The sequence below is a fragment of the Pyxicephalus adspersus genome, chromosome 9, assembly GCF_032062135.1.
Source record: "Pyxicephalus adspersus chromosome 9, UCB_Pads_2.0, whole genome shotgun sequence".
Taxonomy (NCBI): domain Eukaryota; kingdom Metazoa; phylum Chordata; class Amphibia; order Anura; family Pyxicephalidae; genus Pyxicephalus; species Pyxicephalus adspersus.
This window is the reverse complement of record NC_092866.1, coordinates 61,297,480-61,313,989: the sequence shown is the minus strand read 5'-3', so window position 1 is coordinate 61,313,989 and position 16,510 is coordinate 61,297,480. Positions and strand designations below refer to the sequence as shown.

At 40.7% G+C, this 16,510-nt stretch overlaps 1 protein-coding gene across 1 annotated transcript in view; it reads left to right on the top strand.

The window, feature by feature from the left end:
- The window catches only part of SBF2 (SET binding factor 2), a 244,611-nt gene that overhangs the window by 202,247 nt on the left and 25,854 nt on the right, over positions 1–16,510 (top strand). The window contains exons 17-27 of the mRNA XM_072421567.1: positions 1,759–1,929; positions 2,848–3,110; positions 5,800–5,969; positions 6,549–6,622; positions 6,736–6,931; positions 9,774–9,901; positions 12,629–12,804; positions 12,919–13,055; positions 13,911–14,106; positions 15,151–15,347; positions 15,863–16,003. Coding sequence (XP_072277668.1) covers positions 1,759–1,929; positions 2,848–3,110; positions 5,800–5,969; positions 6,549–6,622; positions 6,736–6,931; positions 9,774–9,901; positions 12,629–12,804; positions 12,919–13,055; positions 13,911–14,106; positions 15,151–15,347; positions 15,863–16,003 — 1,849 coding nt within the window. The remainder of the gene's footprint in view (positions 1–1,758; positions 1,930–2,847; positions 3,111–5,799; positions 5,970–6,548; positions 6,623–6,735; positions 6,932–9,773; positions 9,902–12,628; positions 12,805–12,918; positions 13,056–13,910; positions 14,107–15,150; positions 15,348–15,862; positions 16,004–16,510) is intronic.

Here is a 16,510-nt window from a genome sequence, read left to right as displayed (position 1 = left end):
GTTGTTATGTTTGTCAAGGAAACAATTTGCAGCTACCACAAGAACCGGGCCGATAATCCTCGCGGTTGTTCTTATAAATGAGATATTTTTATCCACTGTTGTAAATAGTTTCGAGAATGAGGAATTTATTGATTGGCTGTTGCAGATAAATGATTGATGTGTTTTGTAAGATTGACCTGCCCTCTACTGGTAAAACTGTATATGCCGTCCTTCTAAATAGGCACCGTTTAGTCATCGTTGCATTCCTTGCGATTTAGTAAACGCTTGTTACGTAGTGGTTTTGAAGCAGCAATTGATGTTACGTAGGTGGAGAAAAGACGCAATGGGATATTTATAGTTATACAGTTGAGTTGAAAAAGACCCAAGCCAATTGAGTTAAATCAATGTTCTGTTTTGTTTTATTTTTGCTTTTTATTATGTCCATATGTCCAATATGGCTCAGAAGAGCTCACAATCCAATGGCCCTTACCATAGTCATGGTGGGTTCTGCCACAGCATTTCCACATACCTCGGTGAAAAGCCAAACAAAAAACTCACCCTGTAAATTTACACTTAGTGCTGGGAAAAAAAGGTTGATCACTGTACAGCTCTTCATTGAATCCAATGCAGAAGCAGTGCCAAATCCCCACGCGTTTCCAGTTTATGGTCATGTGATATCTTATGACCAATCAGGGAGTATGCATCAGGAAACATGTATTTCAAGCTGATGTTTGAAATTCTGAATGTTGTATTTTTGGAACTCATTAGGGCAGTGTGGAAGTACCTGCAAAAGTTTTAACCCTTCGTAAGACTGGATCTAAAAAAGTTCACACCCTCCTGTTAGGTTACCCCATATTGAGGCAACCTGTTCAAATAGTAAGGCTGGCAAAACATCAAAAGTTCAAGTAGTGCTTTACTATAGATTGTGCTGCACCACTACACTGTGTAAAGTGCTTGTCTTTCACCAGCTCCCCCTCCAAGACACTGCAGCTTACAGAATTTTAGCAACACTTGCAATCCGGAAAGCAGGGCTGGGCTAGCTGTGGCCAAGTTTTCTTTGACAAGCTGCAGTCTTTCTGATAGTCTTTCCCCCTGCAACTGCCCCTATGCTGATCCCACTGTAGAGCAAGCAGGCAAAGCCTCCATGAGGATAGCAACCTGTGACAGGTAGCTGCATTCAGTGGTCTTCACTGGCAGAACCAACAGGTAATTTATATACACACATCAATGGCTGATTGCCAAACTTATTTTTTTGCAGTTTCATGTTTAAGAGTTTGTGTTGCTATATTTGTCAGATTTTTGGAAATATTTATTATGGGAAGCATTGTCAGGCACCTGCTATTCCAGTTAGCTGTTGAGTAACTCTAAACAATTGGTGTTGGTTGTCACGTTTTCAGCTGGAAAAAAATTTCATAAACTTGTTGAGTCAGAAAGATAGAGGAGATGAATCCATGGCAAAGTTCTCTTACTCATCCCTCTTATCTTTCTTTCTTGGAAACAAGAAGTGAGAACTTGGGGAAACGTTTCTAGATGACGTTGGGTTATTGTTGGACTGTCACATACAAGATGTTTTATCTAAATGTTGTGTTTAGTGTCTTACTTTCAAATTGTTTTAACTGTTGTCAGCTTACAAAAAATGTTAACCATCACCTTGTACTCTGAATTATTCAGCTGCATCATTGAAATGGAAAATATCCTGAAGATGTCCTATTTTCTTGCTGTATTGGTGCAGACATTTGTGAGCTGTTTTGTAAGTTAACGTTCTGTTATTCTTCACAGAAACTTTCTCCTGGGGTCAGCCAGTTTGCCTATACATGTGTCCAGGATCACACCATATGGACCAATCAGCAGTTCTGGGAGACCACGTTCTATAATGATGTGCAGAACCAAGTGCGAGCCCTCTACCTGACCTCTAAAGACGCCAATCAGGAGCCAGCTTCTAAACATAAGGTATGTATAACATGAAACTCATTTTATACCACTAAATACTGCTTTCTGCCCTCACACTGCAGTGTTCTGTGTTTGCATGGCTAGGTAACAGCCACACCTCTTTATCCCATGTGTTCTCACACAGAGCTGTATTGCAGAAAATGAGGGGACCATACCAGTTTTATTCTATTAGGTGCACTGGGTCTCACCTTCATATATAAAAGTCTTAAAAGGTAAAAGTACAAAATCTGCCTGACTGTATGTCTGTTAATGTGACTTCAGTTGAGCTTTAAAGTGTATTTGTAAGGGTTTAGGTCATATACTGCACAGCAGGCATAACAGGTAGATAATCAGTGAGCCGAAAGATGGTAGCAATTAAGCGGGATCACTTATACTATAAGGTCAAAAATATGGGGACTATGTACACGATATGAACACATTTTGGACAATTTTGTACTTCCATCCTTGTGGAAAAACCTTTTGCTGTTTCAGCATGACTGCCCCTGTGCATAAAGCTAGGTCGATAAAGACATGGCTTGACCAGTTTTCTGTAGAGGAACTCAGGTGGGCTGCATATCAACTTTACAACCAGGGATGTTTTGTAATGCGGATTGTTATCTAGGTCATCTCATCCAACATCAGTACCTGAGATCATAAATGTCTTTTTGGCTGAATCAGCATAAATTCCCCAAAGTCCTGTGATCTCCCAAAAGAGTAAAGACTAGTATAGCTGCAAAGAGGATGGAGCATTGGGCAACTGTTATGGAATGGGATCCTACAAGTTCAAAGAGCTGAGTTCACATGTCCACAAAATGTTGTCCATATACTGTAGGAGATCAGGAGATAAATGGCTGCAGGATGGTCAGCAATGCTTTATCATACGATGAAGTCACCTTTGTGATATACCTGTGCAATTAACCTATTGATGTCTTGTTTCAGGAGAATGGGGTGGAAAGTTCGGAGAAGGAGAACACGGTGATGGACATCGCAGCCGAGCAGTTGCGTCTTTGGCCGTCTCTCAGCAAGCAGCAGCAAGTAGAATTGGTGCAGAATGAGGAAAGCACCGTCTTTAGCCAGGCCATTCACTTCGCTAACCTCATGGTATACCTCCTAGTGCCACTAGACACCAGCAAGAACAAGCTGCTGCGGACCTCTGCTACTGGCGACTGGGAGAGCGGCAGTAATAGTATTGTCACCAACAGGTGAGAGACCAGAGTTCAATGGGGTGTACAAAAAGCTAAAGTTAAAAAAAACAGTATGTCCATAAGCAAAGTTTTAGAGGAACACCTAAAGCAGACCTCTCGCAAGCCTGCACAATTAAAGCCTGGCATATGTGTAAAATTTAAGTGAAGGTCTCCTTCTCTTCCATCTAAGCCAGAGATATAGACGTTTTTTCTAGTTTAGTATAGTTGGGTTAGAACAGCTTTAATTGCTATGTAAGACAGTTTTGTGGAGATGTGGCTTCACTTCCTGCCCCAAGGACATTATTGCTGTTCATGTCGCCCCCAGTCCTCAAAATATAGACTTTTTGCGATTATATGGAGCTATGCAACAGCCACAACATTCTTTTGTTTAAAACCAGATCCTGTATTGGCTGCTGGGATTCTAATATCACATTGTTAGTTAGCAAGGCTTCCTGGGGTAGAAGAAGTTGAAGCCTTTGTACATAATACCATCAGGACTAGATTGGGGGCTCTTTAAACACGCCATTAATAATTTGGAAGATTGGGACCATTAGTCCATTAAAATGTGAGCATATTGGATGCAAGCAAGGTCATCTCAATCTTCTTGCTGCATTTTCTAATGTGAACTTATAAAATCTGCCATTGGTGGAACCAGTAAACTCTTCTTTCACCAGCAGCGTATGCAGTTGGCTGTTCTTCGACCACCATAAACAATTTTGTTGGACTAACTTTTTTGTCTCCTTTAGCCCAGAATAGGGTTAAGGACCCCCCTTAAATTTGCCCAGCCCATCAAATTTAAAAAATTTTGTTTGTGTTCAGTGGAATGCTCGGCCTGTCTTAACGTCGCCACTTAGATTAAATGTCTGATCGCAGCACGATAAACAATTGCTGAAGTGGGGGGTTGATGTCATTGTTTGTGTAGCTGTGTATCATTCTTTAACAATGACTTACAGCCTTTGTCCCTATAAAATAAAAAAATTACATGTCTGTGGCAGCGTCCCCGTTTCCTCGAAACGCGGGGCTGCGTGCATGATAATGCGATCTGGATAACTACGAAGCATGTTTTGGATCATGTTGTCAAAATAAATCACTAGCAATGGAACTTTTTGATAAATGTTTTGGCCTTTTAAGTACTATCAGGGGTATTTGAGGTATTGCAAAATGGCAATGTAATTCATCCGAGCTCTATTTGTAGTATATCATTTGTTGCATAATTCTGCAATGAGATAAGTTCTCCTGATCACCTAATCAGCCAAAAAAAAAAAAATCAGAATTTATTAGGCACTGTTCACGTTGTGCATTTAAACTGACCCAGTTATGACAAAAGTATGGAGTTGTCATTGCCGGAGTCTTTCTAAAAACTTGTCTGGCTATATTAGTCATTAGACAGGGTCATGATTGCTGAAAAAGAAGTGTCAGAATATTATCACCATACTTGATCACTATATTTGGTTCTGGTCAGACTTGGCAATCTCTGTAATTCTCTGTTTTCAAGCACTGATAGCAAGTGATAGCGCTGATATTGCTTCTCTGTCTCAATGCAAAAAAATGCTTAAAGGTTCTATCAGGCGCCTCCGCTTCCAGATAAAGGGAAATGAGATCTACACTGTATGACCCAGTTTGTGGACACCTGAGAATAACATCTGAGCGCATTTATTGCCCTCTTCCAAAACCATTGGAATAAATATAGAGATAGCCCTTGTTTCTAGATTTAACCTCCACTTTAGGGAAGACTTTACACAAGATTTTGGAAGGAGTCGGTGGGAATTTGCACCCATTCAGCCAATGAACCATTTGTGAGGTCAGGTGCTGATGTTGGATAAGAAGACCTGGCTTGTAGTTGGGGTTCCATGTGTTCAGAAGAATTGATGTTGAGCTCTGTGTGGACCACTTGAGTTCCCTCACACTAAACTGGTCAGACTTCATGAAGCTGGCTTTGTGCACTGGGGAACAGTTGTGAAGGTTTTTCCCAAACTGTTGTCACAAGGTTGGAGACACACAATTGTCTGCAATATCTGTGTTTGCAGTATCATTACAATGCCCTTAACTGTTATTAAACAAAACAATAAAAATAAAAAAAACATATTATTTGAGGGGTTTTTACGTCATTTTGGCCATGTAGTGCAACTTCCCAATTGTTGTATAATCATATATGAATATTGGCATACAGTGGGCATTTTTACCAGGGTTCTCTCGATCATGGCATTTTTACCAGTGTTCTCTCGTGGGCCCTCTTAGCTGGGTGCACCACCCAGCACCTTTCAGTACCCACCCAGCTGTCCAGGGGCACTGGGCAGTTAAGGCATAATACAAAAACAATAGAAGAATGAGACATATACACAGAGCAGAATTATAGGGGTTACTGAAATCCTATGGTAAAAACTGGGAACACTAAATTTGTCTAATGTTGCCCCGTCCACTTTTTGACCATCCACCTACAGCATCTCCAGAAAGTTTTTTTCAGCTGAGGGGGAAAGGGAGAACATTTTGTGTACCAATCATCAGGAGCTTGGATCGCATAGCAAATCTGAAATCTCCATCAGTATTTGGAAATATGCTATGATATTTTTTGGGATACTTTATCTTTCTCAGAAGACATAGATTATTTCAATTTAAAGAAAAACTAGTTAATATAATTGGTTTGAAATATGTTTTCATATTATCTTCTTACAAGTCGTAATACCTTTTACACCTTTGTGTTTCTCAGCATTGCCGGCAGTGTCGCGGAGAGCTACGACACAGAGAGTGGGTTTGAGGATTCTGAAAATGATATCGCCAACTCGGTGGTCCGATTTATCACACGATTTATAGACAAAGTGTGCACGGAGAGCGGGGTGACCCAAGATCACATCAAGAGCCTGCACTGTATGATCCCAGGTATGGTGCTGCTGTCGGCAGGACAAGGCTTGCTGCAAAGTTCCACCCAACTACATAAAAATCATTACTTTGTTCAATGACACTTCTTTACACTACACCCTAGACCTCATTACATGATGAGTGTAGTAGTGGAGATGTTTTACTGTGAAGCTTTGCATTTATCTGATAGCATTTTATCAGAATGACAAATGACAAGAGCTGCACAGCCTGGCACTTCCCCACCAGGTCCCAGTTTTATCTACTGTCCTAGGTGTAAAGCATTGTCCTGTTATGTATGCATATGTATACACATTGCTCACCAGCTCCTCTCAGCTCTTCCAATATGAAGAGTGTGAAATTAATGTTTGGCAGCTTTTGGTTTCACAGTATTCCTTTTTTGAGAAACTTTCAGCGTGCAGTGAAATCAGAATAAGCAACTTCAGTACAGGAGAGTAACCGGTACAACTGTGCAAGGGAAGAATAGGGTGCAGCATAAAATGCAAATATTGATATATTTGACTTATTTTCATATTTTGAACGCAAAATAAAATTCATAGCCCCTTTTATGTGTAATTCTGTAATCATTGTGTCTTCTTGCAGGTATTGTAGCTATGCACATTGAGACCCTGGAGGCCGTACACAGAGAGAGCAGAAGGTTACCGCCTATTAAGAAGGTAATGATGTCTTCTGGAACTGAATCCCCCAGTTTTTCAATATTCTGATTCTTTATTATCTACAGTTAGGATGTAAGTATTGATTTTTCACCAATATCTGTCTTCTATCACAGCCCAAAATCCTCAGACCAGCCTTGCTACCTGGGGAAGAGTTCGTCTGTGAAGCTTTGCGTGTGCTGTTGGACCCCGATGGAAGAGAAGAGGCAACTGGAGGAATGCTTGGAGGACCTCACATCCTGCCAGCAGAGGGTGCACTCTTCCTTACTACATATCGCATCATTTTTAAAGGCACTCCACATGACCCATTAGGTATGTATCACTTGCCGCAATATTGTTTAAAATTCCAACATCAACATTCCTACTTTAGGTAGTTTCCGTCACTGTCCTTCTTAATGGATTGAGTAAGAGTCTTTTCAAAGATGGAGATCTGAATTATGGAATAACTGTCAAGACCCTGGGTTTCATCCAACCTTTGGTCTGTTTAGTGTAAGCTTTAAATGTAATACATCCAAATAAGCCTTCATACCTGAAAACAAGTATAGTGTCTACCATCCCTATAGGTGCTGAGTCTCTATATCAAAGCTCAGCTTTCTGCCTTTCTCGATGGTGTTTACAAATGCTTAGTCAGATGCCAACCAAAGGAAACAAACTTTTGTTATGAAGTTGCCTTCAGAGAACATGGCTTTTATTTTAGCCGGAAAATCACAATTAATGATTACTAGGAAAGCAGTTGAAACTTGGCAGGTTCCAAAGTGTTAAAGCAATAGGTAAGCTCGATCACATTGGAAGGTTTTCATTTTCAGTGAATTGCCCTATGTGCAAAGCGTAGCTTCTTTCGGGTGAGCTGCATATCCGCAAGTGTATAAACTGTTACTATTTAATTTCTTAACGGCCTCCAAAGTAAATCCAATCAATGCTTATTCTCCTGTTACGACACAACGCGATTCACATCTTGGACCACCCAATGGTCTTGTGTGAAGAGCTTCCAAGTCAAACACAAAGCTGCATAACTATCCCGCCGCTTTTTTCCTTTACTTTCTTGGCGGATTCTGAGATTCTTTTTACGCTAAAGAGGAAAAACACTGGAGGGGCCTTTATCTTTGTCGTATTAGAAACGGTCTCTGCAAACTGGGGACATGTTAATTGTACCTTTAGAGTCCTAGAGAGCTATATGGGTACAGAATTGGACAATGCAATCAGGTTGTTTCTTCTGACATTTCCCCCTCCTTTTATACCCAAACCACATTGATCATTTCTGGCAAACATGGTGGTCACCATATGGGGAATCATGCTAAATGGTTAGGCAAATAGCTGTGCTTATTCCTAATTCTAAAACTGAACATAGATTAATGTTTACTCAGCACTAGGAACTGACTAAGAACTATATATAGATAAAAGTGCTGTGGTATGAATAAGAAATTGTCAAAATTGAAATATGGGAACCATCACCACTAACTTTATGCACACTTCAGAGCTATAAAACAGTCAGAGAGCCTTCACTCTGGAAAGCCACATTACTGGAGATGCTTATTTTTTCAAGTTACATTTAGGCAGACTTTGCACCTTTGAGTTGTGGTATTGTGTGTAGGGATGTATCTTTGTTGCAGCATATCATAACGCGCTACCATGTCCTTCCAACAAACAATCAGGTTCAGTTTTCTGTTTCCTGGGGTGAATTGGCATCCTTTACAAAATAAGTTGGCTGCAATATTTAGAAATCCAGGCACAATACAAAATAAAAACTTTTGCATTCCTAGTTATACTTCACCCTCACCAGGTCACCGTGTCCATCTTCACAGGGCGATGTTGGTGAGTAGACGCTTCACTTACTGCTTCACCATCTCCCAGACCTCCCAATAAATTATATCTATTCCCCCAACTGTGAATATTACAGCACAAAAAAAGTTATTTACAAGCATTTTTTATAATTAAACAGTGAAATGAATACTGATATACTGATATTGAATACGGAGATGTCCAGACTCATCTACTGCAACACCAGGCGGCGTTGAGATGTTAACAACCCGCGCAGGTGTGAATCCTAAAAACAATCTCTGATATTTAAATCTATAAGAAGAATGATTCACCCTGAGCACAGATCTGTAAAAAAAAGTCAAATATTTTCTGGACGGACATCTTAAATGATCTGTGTTTACAGAAATTTGGCCTCTCCGCCACGTCTCACATTGATGGATGTAGCTCCGCTTACGCATCTGATTCATATGAAACAAATTACTTGTAATTATCAGCATTCGGCGGTTGATATCCGCATATGGAAGCAGCTAATAACTCAGGCCTTGCTCTCTGGTTACTCAACAACACGGAGACCCTCCAGCCAGCTGAAGCTTTTACAGCCGATTGAATGGCAGCTTATTGGCGAACGGCGGTGAAAATAATCCCTGAGATTGGGCTTCCATGCCGTCGTTTGTGTATATTGTGGTATTTGTGTATTTATTGAGGTCTGACCTTTCCCCCTTTGTATACATATTCCTTTATCCCAGAACAAATTGTACCTGTCTCCCTGGAAGAACATTGCCGCAGCCAACCGCCAACAATTTATCTGATCCATCAGTGTGAGCCACAATCACGGCCCTAATGCTGCCTGATTACAGACTCATTGACTTGATTAAAGCAAAGAAAAAAAATAGCTATGTATATGGCAATGGATTTAGGAAACCATTGTTGTAGGAGATAGAAACTTCAGATCTTGTAAAGGGTCTACCTCCATTACCACCACCTGACCAGTCCTGGTTATGCAATGGAAAGGGAGCGAACTAGAAATGAGATATGTTTGGGAGATATTCTGTTCTCAGACAATCTGCAAAACATTCCTGGGGTTGTTAACATTTTAACTTTGTTAACATTTCCAAATGAATATGAAGGTAAACCCTAGTGCAACAAGGCCAATGTCTTCTATTGGTGGGTTCTAAATTTACAAATTGTTCATCTGTACGAGACAATCTGTCTCGCCCACTATAACTCCCATGTTGACCCTCCTACCTGTCCTCAGAATCAGCTTCGATTATGTGCTATTTCCTGTATGTAATCATGTAACCAATTGAACCTTGCAGGGAACACAGCGCATCATGTGTGGGAGGAACAAATGTTTGCAGTTCATATGTAATATATTTCTTTTTTTTTTTCCCCATAGTGGGTGAGCAGACCGTCATACGCAGCGTCCCCATCGCTTCTATAACCCGAGAGAAAAAGATCAACATTCAGAACCACCTACAGCAAAATATGCAGGAAGGACTCCAGATTCGATCGGCCACTTTCCAGGTAAATAGAGATGACGTGAACAACCCACTTCATGGATCAGGATTTCAGAGAAGATACTGTAGCACAAATTACTGTAAAACTAAGAGTCGACCATGCACGAAAGGTGTCAGAACACACAGTGTATCATAGCTTACAGTCCAGTTATTGTGCCCACGCTGTTCCTTATTCACCACTGAAAGTGCATGTAATGGGCATGTGTCATGACTGGACCATGAAAAGACAAAGGAAGGTGGCCTGGTCTAACGAATGGCATTTTCTTAAATCATGTGGTTGGCTGGGTCTGTCATTTTTCTAGAGAGACATGGTGGCAGGAAGAAGGCAGGCCAAGCCGATGGAGGCAGTGTGCAGGATCTATTGCTAACACCTTGCTACCCGATACCACAGAACACCTTCTAGGTCTTGTGGAGTTCATGCTTCAATGAGTCAGAGCTGTTTTTTATAGGGGCACGAAGAGAATATACACAGTTTTATTTTTGTATTTTCTAAATGGTGGAGAGTCTTTTTGACTCCTCTAAAAATCTGCCCCTTTTACCTATTATTCTCTTAGCCAGATGTACTCTGAAGTTAACAGTTTGAGTTTGGTAATATAATACCACTTCTGCTTTTTTACTTTTCACAAAGTTGCTCTTCCTTTGCCAAAAATGTATTTTGAATATATTTATACAAAAAGCTCACCTTGTTTTTGTATTCAATTTCAATTTGTAATAGTAAGTTCAGCAGACCATCATTGCCATTTTCCTCTGTTCTCCTCATAGTACTCAGCAGTGCTGAACTTCCATGGATAGGTTAGCATTCCCTTAAAATGATCACCTTCCCGCCCAAGGTGAGAGGTTCTTCAGAGATCAGTTATTGGCTGAAAAATATCTTAGTTTTGTGTCATATTGAAGAAAAGGTTTTGATGACCGAACAAATAATTCTGTATAAGCGAAACTCAGATAACCAAGGTTTGGCTATCAGCATCCCATCTGGTGGCAGACTTATCTGAAACCTGTGATCACTTTGCTGATGTGTTATTTTTGTCTGTCTGGTCAGATTCCATATCGGAATGCAAGTACAAATAATCATTAACCTTTTTACCTGTGACTGAAACTAAGGTATTGCTGAGGATGAAGCAAATTCCTTTTAATTGCCTATTTAACATGTTAGCAACTCATCAGTGTGGTGAACAAAAGTCTGCTCCAATGTGCACCCAAGACCCAGGGGCTTCATTTTGCCCCTAAAACAGAATTTGTTCCTGTTCACACAGTTGGATAAAAGCATCCCATATAGGCAGCGTACTGAGGAATGTTTAATGTACCCACATCATTTAGCCGTATGATGCAACCCGCAAAGTAAAACCATTCAATAGATGATTAATCACTCACCGTCACATAGGGCAGACATAATAATGTCCAATTCTGGAGCCAGCTAGTCTAACAGGGACGCTTAAGGGCTTGTAAAGGAGACTTTAAGTAGTATAGATTGATATCAAAGGAGTTGATTTCAGTTTAATCTTAGCAGGTTGATTCCTGCTCAGAATTAGGCCTCTCTCAAGGCCTGAGACTTCACCCAGCTTCACCCCAAGAAAGAATGGAGAAAGTAGGACCACCAACAGTCCCACTTCCTGCACTGCTTGGGAATTCTCTGATCCAGAAAGTTTCTTCCCTATTAGAATATACTCATCATATTCTGTATATGCTGAGGGAGGGGTCAGATTTTATTTTTTGGCCACAAAATTCCACTTTCATTTCAACAAAATGGCGTCACTCCTGTCAATCCTCGGCCAACTCAGGCAGCCAAACCTACTTCTCTGACACAATTTATTATCTGACGCTGCAGAATTACTGATCGCTGTCATATTTCTTGTCTGTGGGTTTCGTGTTTTGGTTTTGGCGTCATGCAGACGTGTTTGCACTTTCGCTGCGGTGGGACCAGGCAACATCTGCGTGTTTGTGTTTGAGATATTTACATTCATCTCGCATCTGATAAAAGAAGTGGCTTGTCCTGAACGGTGCTGGATGTTTGGCACTCTGTAGGAACTCGGAGACAATTGTGGTTTGATGAGTCGCTCAATGTGTTTTTAGTTTGCGGCGTATCTTCCTCCATATTTACAGATGAGATACGGACGTGTTTGTCAGGTTGCATTAGAAGTATGGAGAACATTCTGCTGAATAAGATGCTGGGCCTCTATTTACGACTTTAGTTTCACTTGTCAGCATCTCACAAACATGAGCGAGCAGACATAACTTTTATATGGGACAAATCCTCTGAGGGATCTTATCTATAAAGGCTGTAAACCAAAAAGTTACAGTGGGTTGTTTTGTGCAATGCCTTCGGTTTGTTTATTATTCTGGTTTGATGCAAGAGACCTCATGAGACATAAACAGGCAGAGGGACACAACTTGGGAGTTGAAACAACCCACCTCACTCCATCTATGCATTCAATATAAGATTCCTGGATGGAGTATCCCTGTAAAAGAACATGTTAATGCTGAACGTCAGCAAATGAAATGAAAGGGTAATGAAAGGGAGCAACAACCAAAGGATTTGTATTTCCTGGGAGTAACCCTGCTGTACAGGTGCCGGATATAAGGCCATATTCTAGTACTAAGAGTGCTCACATTAAACAGAACAGGAAAGGTATTTCAGAATTTTTAGGGTATGCGCTGGGCAGGAAACCTGGGGGCTGTTATCAATTCAATATGTCTACTTTAAAAACATCTTTTTATTTTTATTTTTCCCACGAAGCTGATTAAAGTAGCATTTGATGAGGAGGTCAGCACAGAGATGGTGGATCTATTCAAGAAGCAACTGATGAAGTTCCGCTATCCCATCTCCATCTTCAGCATGTATGCCTTTGCTGCAGGACAAGCGGCGCCCCCTATTATTCTCCCAAAGCAGAAAGAAAAGAACACCTCTTTCCGGTAATAACTGCCAGTGTGACTTTCAGATTTTTATTTATTCTGGAGGTGTAAAATTATGTGTGTGGCTTGTTTCAATGAAGATAGCCCTTTTCTGATTGGTGACTTTTTTTCCAGGACGCTTTCCAAAACCATAGTGAAAGGGGCAAAACGTGCCGGGAAAATGACAATCGGACGCCCATATGTTGCCAAAAAGAAGACTGGAACCATTATAGAGGAGCGAGGCAGCCGAAACGAAGATGATGACATTTCTGGTTTGTTGTGTTCATTGAAAGTCTACTTGTTACAGATTATTTCTTAAGCCATGTACAGGACAGATGATTGTTGTCCAAGGTCACGCTTGTCTTGGATGAAAATCTGACATGTATACAGAGACCCCCCAACATCACTCATTAGTCTGCCCTGGCAAATTGATGCACATGGGGTGGGGGGCATTCCATCCTGGCAGATTGATGAAGAGCACCTTGGGGTTCCATTCGTTCGTCATCTCCTCTCCATAGAACAGAATAGCGCTGTGTGCACAGGGCTCATTTATTCATCTTTCACTGGAAATTATCACAACAAATTGTTTCCAGCATCATAAATTTGATGTCTGTATGGAGCTTTAGAGTTGATAGATATCAGGCATTTGGGCAGAAAGGTAGAAAAACATTGGCAGAACCTTCAATTTAATCAGGTAGTTCACATTTCATGAGGTGTCACATTTATGACTTTTTCACCTTGGATAGGAAAGAATTTCTTCCCAGCACTGTTGTCCAGTTGCTACAGTATAGAGCAAGCTATAAGCAACTCAATCACTTAATAGGAGAGATGTACATATGGGGAGCAATTTACAACTGTACTGCCAGTCATAGAAGAGAATTATAGTGTATTTTAGCGTAAACTTATACAGAGATGGCTATAGGAGGTGTTGACCTCATATTAAAAATGCTAGTGATTCTCTAACATTATTTTCTGAATTGCTGATCCAAAGTTAAGTCAGGGCCCAACATGTGATTCCATTCTGTTTGACTGATTATTAGTGGGATTGGTACAGCTTATAGCATCATAGATGCTTATTGTAGAAAACATGATACACACCTGTAATATTTTATTCACTTTCTGTCCAGTTTCAGATGACAACGAGCTGCCAAGTGGAACTTTGAAAGCGTCGGAGAAATCCACCATGGAGCAGCTGGTGGAGCGGGCCTGTTTCCGGGACTATCAGCGCTTGGCCTTGGGAACCATCAGCACCAGTGCCACGCGGATCAAATCTGAACATTTCCGAGTGACAGCCATGAATAGGATGTATTCCCTGTGCAGGAGGTAAGTCACCAACATTATTGGCTGGACTGAATGAAAGAAGCCCCCCCCATTCACAAGTTACTGGGATAACAGTCCATTTTCGGTGCCAAAAAAACATTTCTTTTAGGCAGCTTGATGGAACTGGTCATGATGCAGGATGGCTAGGTGATTAGAACTCTTACAATGCTAAGGTCCTAGGTTTAATTCTTAGCTACGACACTTAATAAAAAGTACTGTCCAAATGATATTAAAAAATAAACCTATGTTTACATATATAGTTTTCATATATGATGTTTGTTTTACGAAAAACTTTGAAATTATGCTGTGTTTAATTCTGCCTAAATTCACCTCTTCCCACTTTTCGGGACTAGAATCTCCCGCTAAGTGTGCCGGTAAGGGTGTTTGTGGATTCATTGCACGGCAAATTGAAGTTCACGCTCTATATATTATGTTTGATTAGGCTAAATCTCCCATCAAGTTTTGTCTAGCTCTGACGTAAAAATTTTATTTTCATGTCACCGCATGGAAGACCTTTCGTACAACTTCCTTCTTTATGAAGCACGTGAGTGTGGGATGTAGGTCAGCATGATGATGTTTGACATATTGCTTGTATAAAAAGAAGTGTGGGCAGATCGTTGACCTACAAATGGCACTCGTGGTTATGGCCCAAAGGGTGTAGAGGTTGTAGTACCTTCTGTAAATTAATGCAAATGTTTCAGCTGTTGAATGTGTGTTTAGCTGTTGAATTTTTAGTGCACATGTACACCAAACATTCCTGGGGATTAAAGATCCATTCTGAAATAATGTTGAAAAAGTAAAATAAATAAGCAATAAAAATGAAGTAAACATTTCTGTGACAAAGCTAACAGGCTGTGACCCCCACTAATTATTAGGTGTAGAGAGCTGTGAATACAGTCATGTCATCTGACATCTGTTGTCCTGACATTAACTTTCCACAGTGGCTCAGGACTGCTTTTACATTTTTTACCTGCACCACTAATACTCTCATTTCTTATTATTGTGCATCATCTGTGAAATTACTCTTTTTTCCTACCTTTTTTTCAGTTACCCCGGTCTCCTGGTTGTGCCACAGTCTGTACAGGACAGCAGTCTACAGAGAGTCGCCAGATGTTATCGCCATAACAGACTGCCAGTAGTCTCCTGGAAAAACTGCAAAACAAACGCTATCCTACTTCGGTCTGGGGGCTTCCATGGAAAGACGGTCGTCGGGCTCTTCAAATCTCAGAATACGCACACTGCTGGTGAGTTCTCGGAGGGTCTCATGAGGGTGCAGACACATGGTTTTCTGTATCGTGCAAAGTGGAAAAAAAATGTTTATTTTAAGATTATCTAAAACTCAGCTGCAATATTAATAAATGGTACCAATTGAAGAAAAAAAAATGAATGCATCCAATAAGCTCATCAGAGAACATGATAAACTGATTTTATAAATAATGGGGGGTTAGTATGTAGGTGCTAGAAGGTAAGCAGGGCTGCTGCCAGGAAGCAGCTAATCTCTTTATATCACAGGTAGTTTTTATTTGGACAGTTCTGTATTTCACCACTGAAGGAAGAAACTGGAATGTATGGGTGGAGTGAGAGGCGTCTGTGGCTATTTTGTGGCTCCTATGATTCACCTGACCACCAGCTTAGTTTGCAGGGTCTTTGCAGTTAGTTTAGTATTGGAAGAATTGCTTGTACAGGAATATATGACATTACTGCAGAATTAAAAGATGCAGACAGGAAATTTCACTGGTTTGTTACTTCTCTTCTTCAGCTCCAGCCTCATCTCTCGAGTCTTCCAGCAGCATCGAGCAGGAGAAATATTTACAAGCCTTACTAAACGCCATCTCTGTCCACTACAAGTCGAATGGAGGGAGCACCATGACCATCAGGCCTACCTTGGCCCTGTCACCAGGTACAGCCTGCAGACTTGGCATACATAAATATAGGTTTCCCTGAATAAGATGACTGTAGTACCCTATTTTTGTTTCCTCTGTGTTGCCCTTACCATAATTTCCATTTGTGTTTGGTACAGACGTCAGAACACAGGCCTGGAGTTCTCACAGGACCTCTTTGTTTATTGCCTTGGGGCCCACTGTCCTTTATAGGTCTCTGGTTGGAAATAAGTGCTGTACCAACCTCAGATACTATGTGAGGCTTCAATTATATGCTTAGATTCGAGCAACTATGACATACAGATCTACCAGAAACTTTTAAACTTTTTGCTGGACACTTCTATTTCCTCCACCCCACCCAAAAGTGGCAGAACAATTGCCATAAAATGCCTATAAATAATGAACATTTTTCCTTTTTCTATAGTATACATTAAGTGTGTATTAACTACCTTACAGCAGACAACTCTGTGCCCTATGTTCCAAGTTACAGGTGCAACAGTGGTGGTAGTAATGGCAGGGGTTACTAG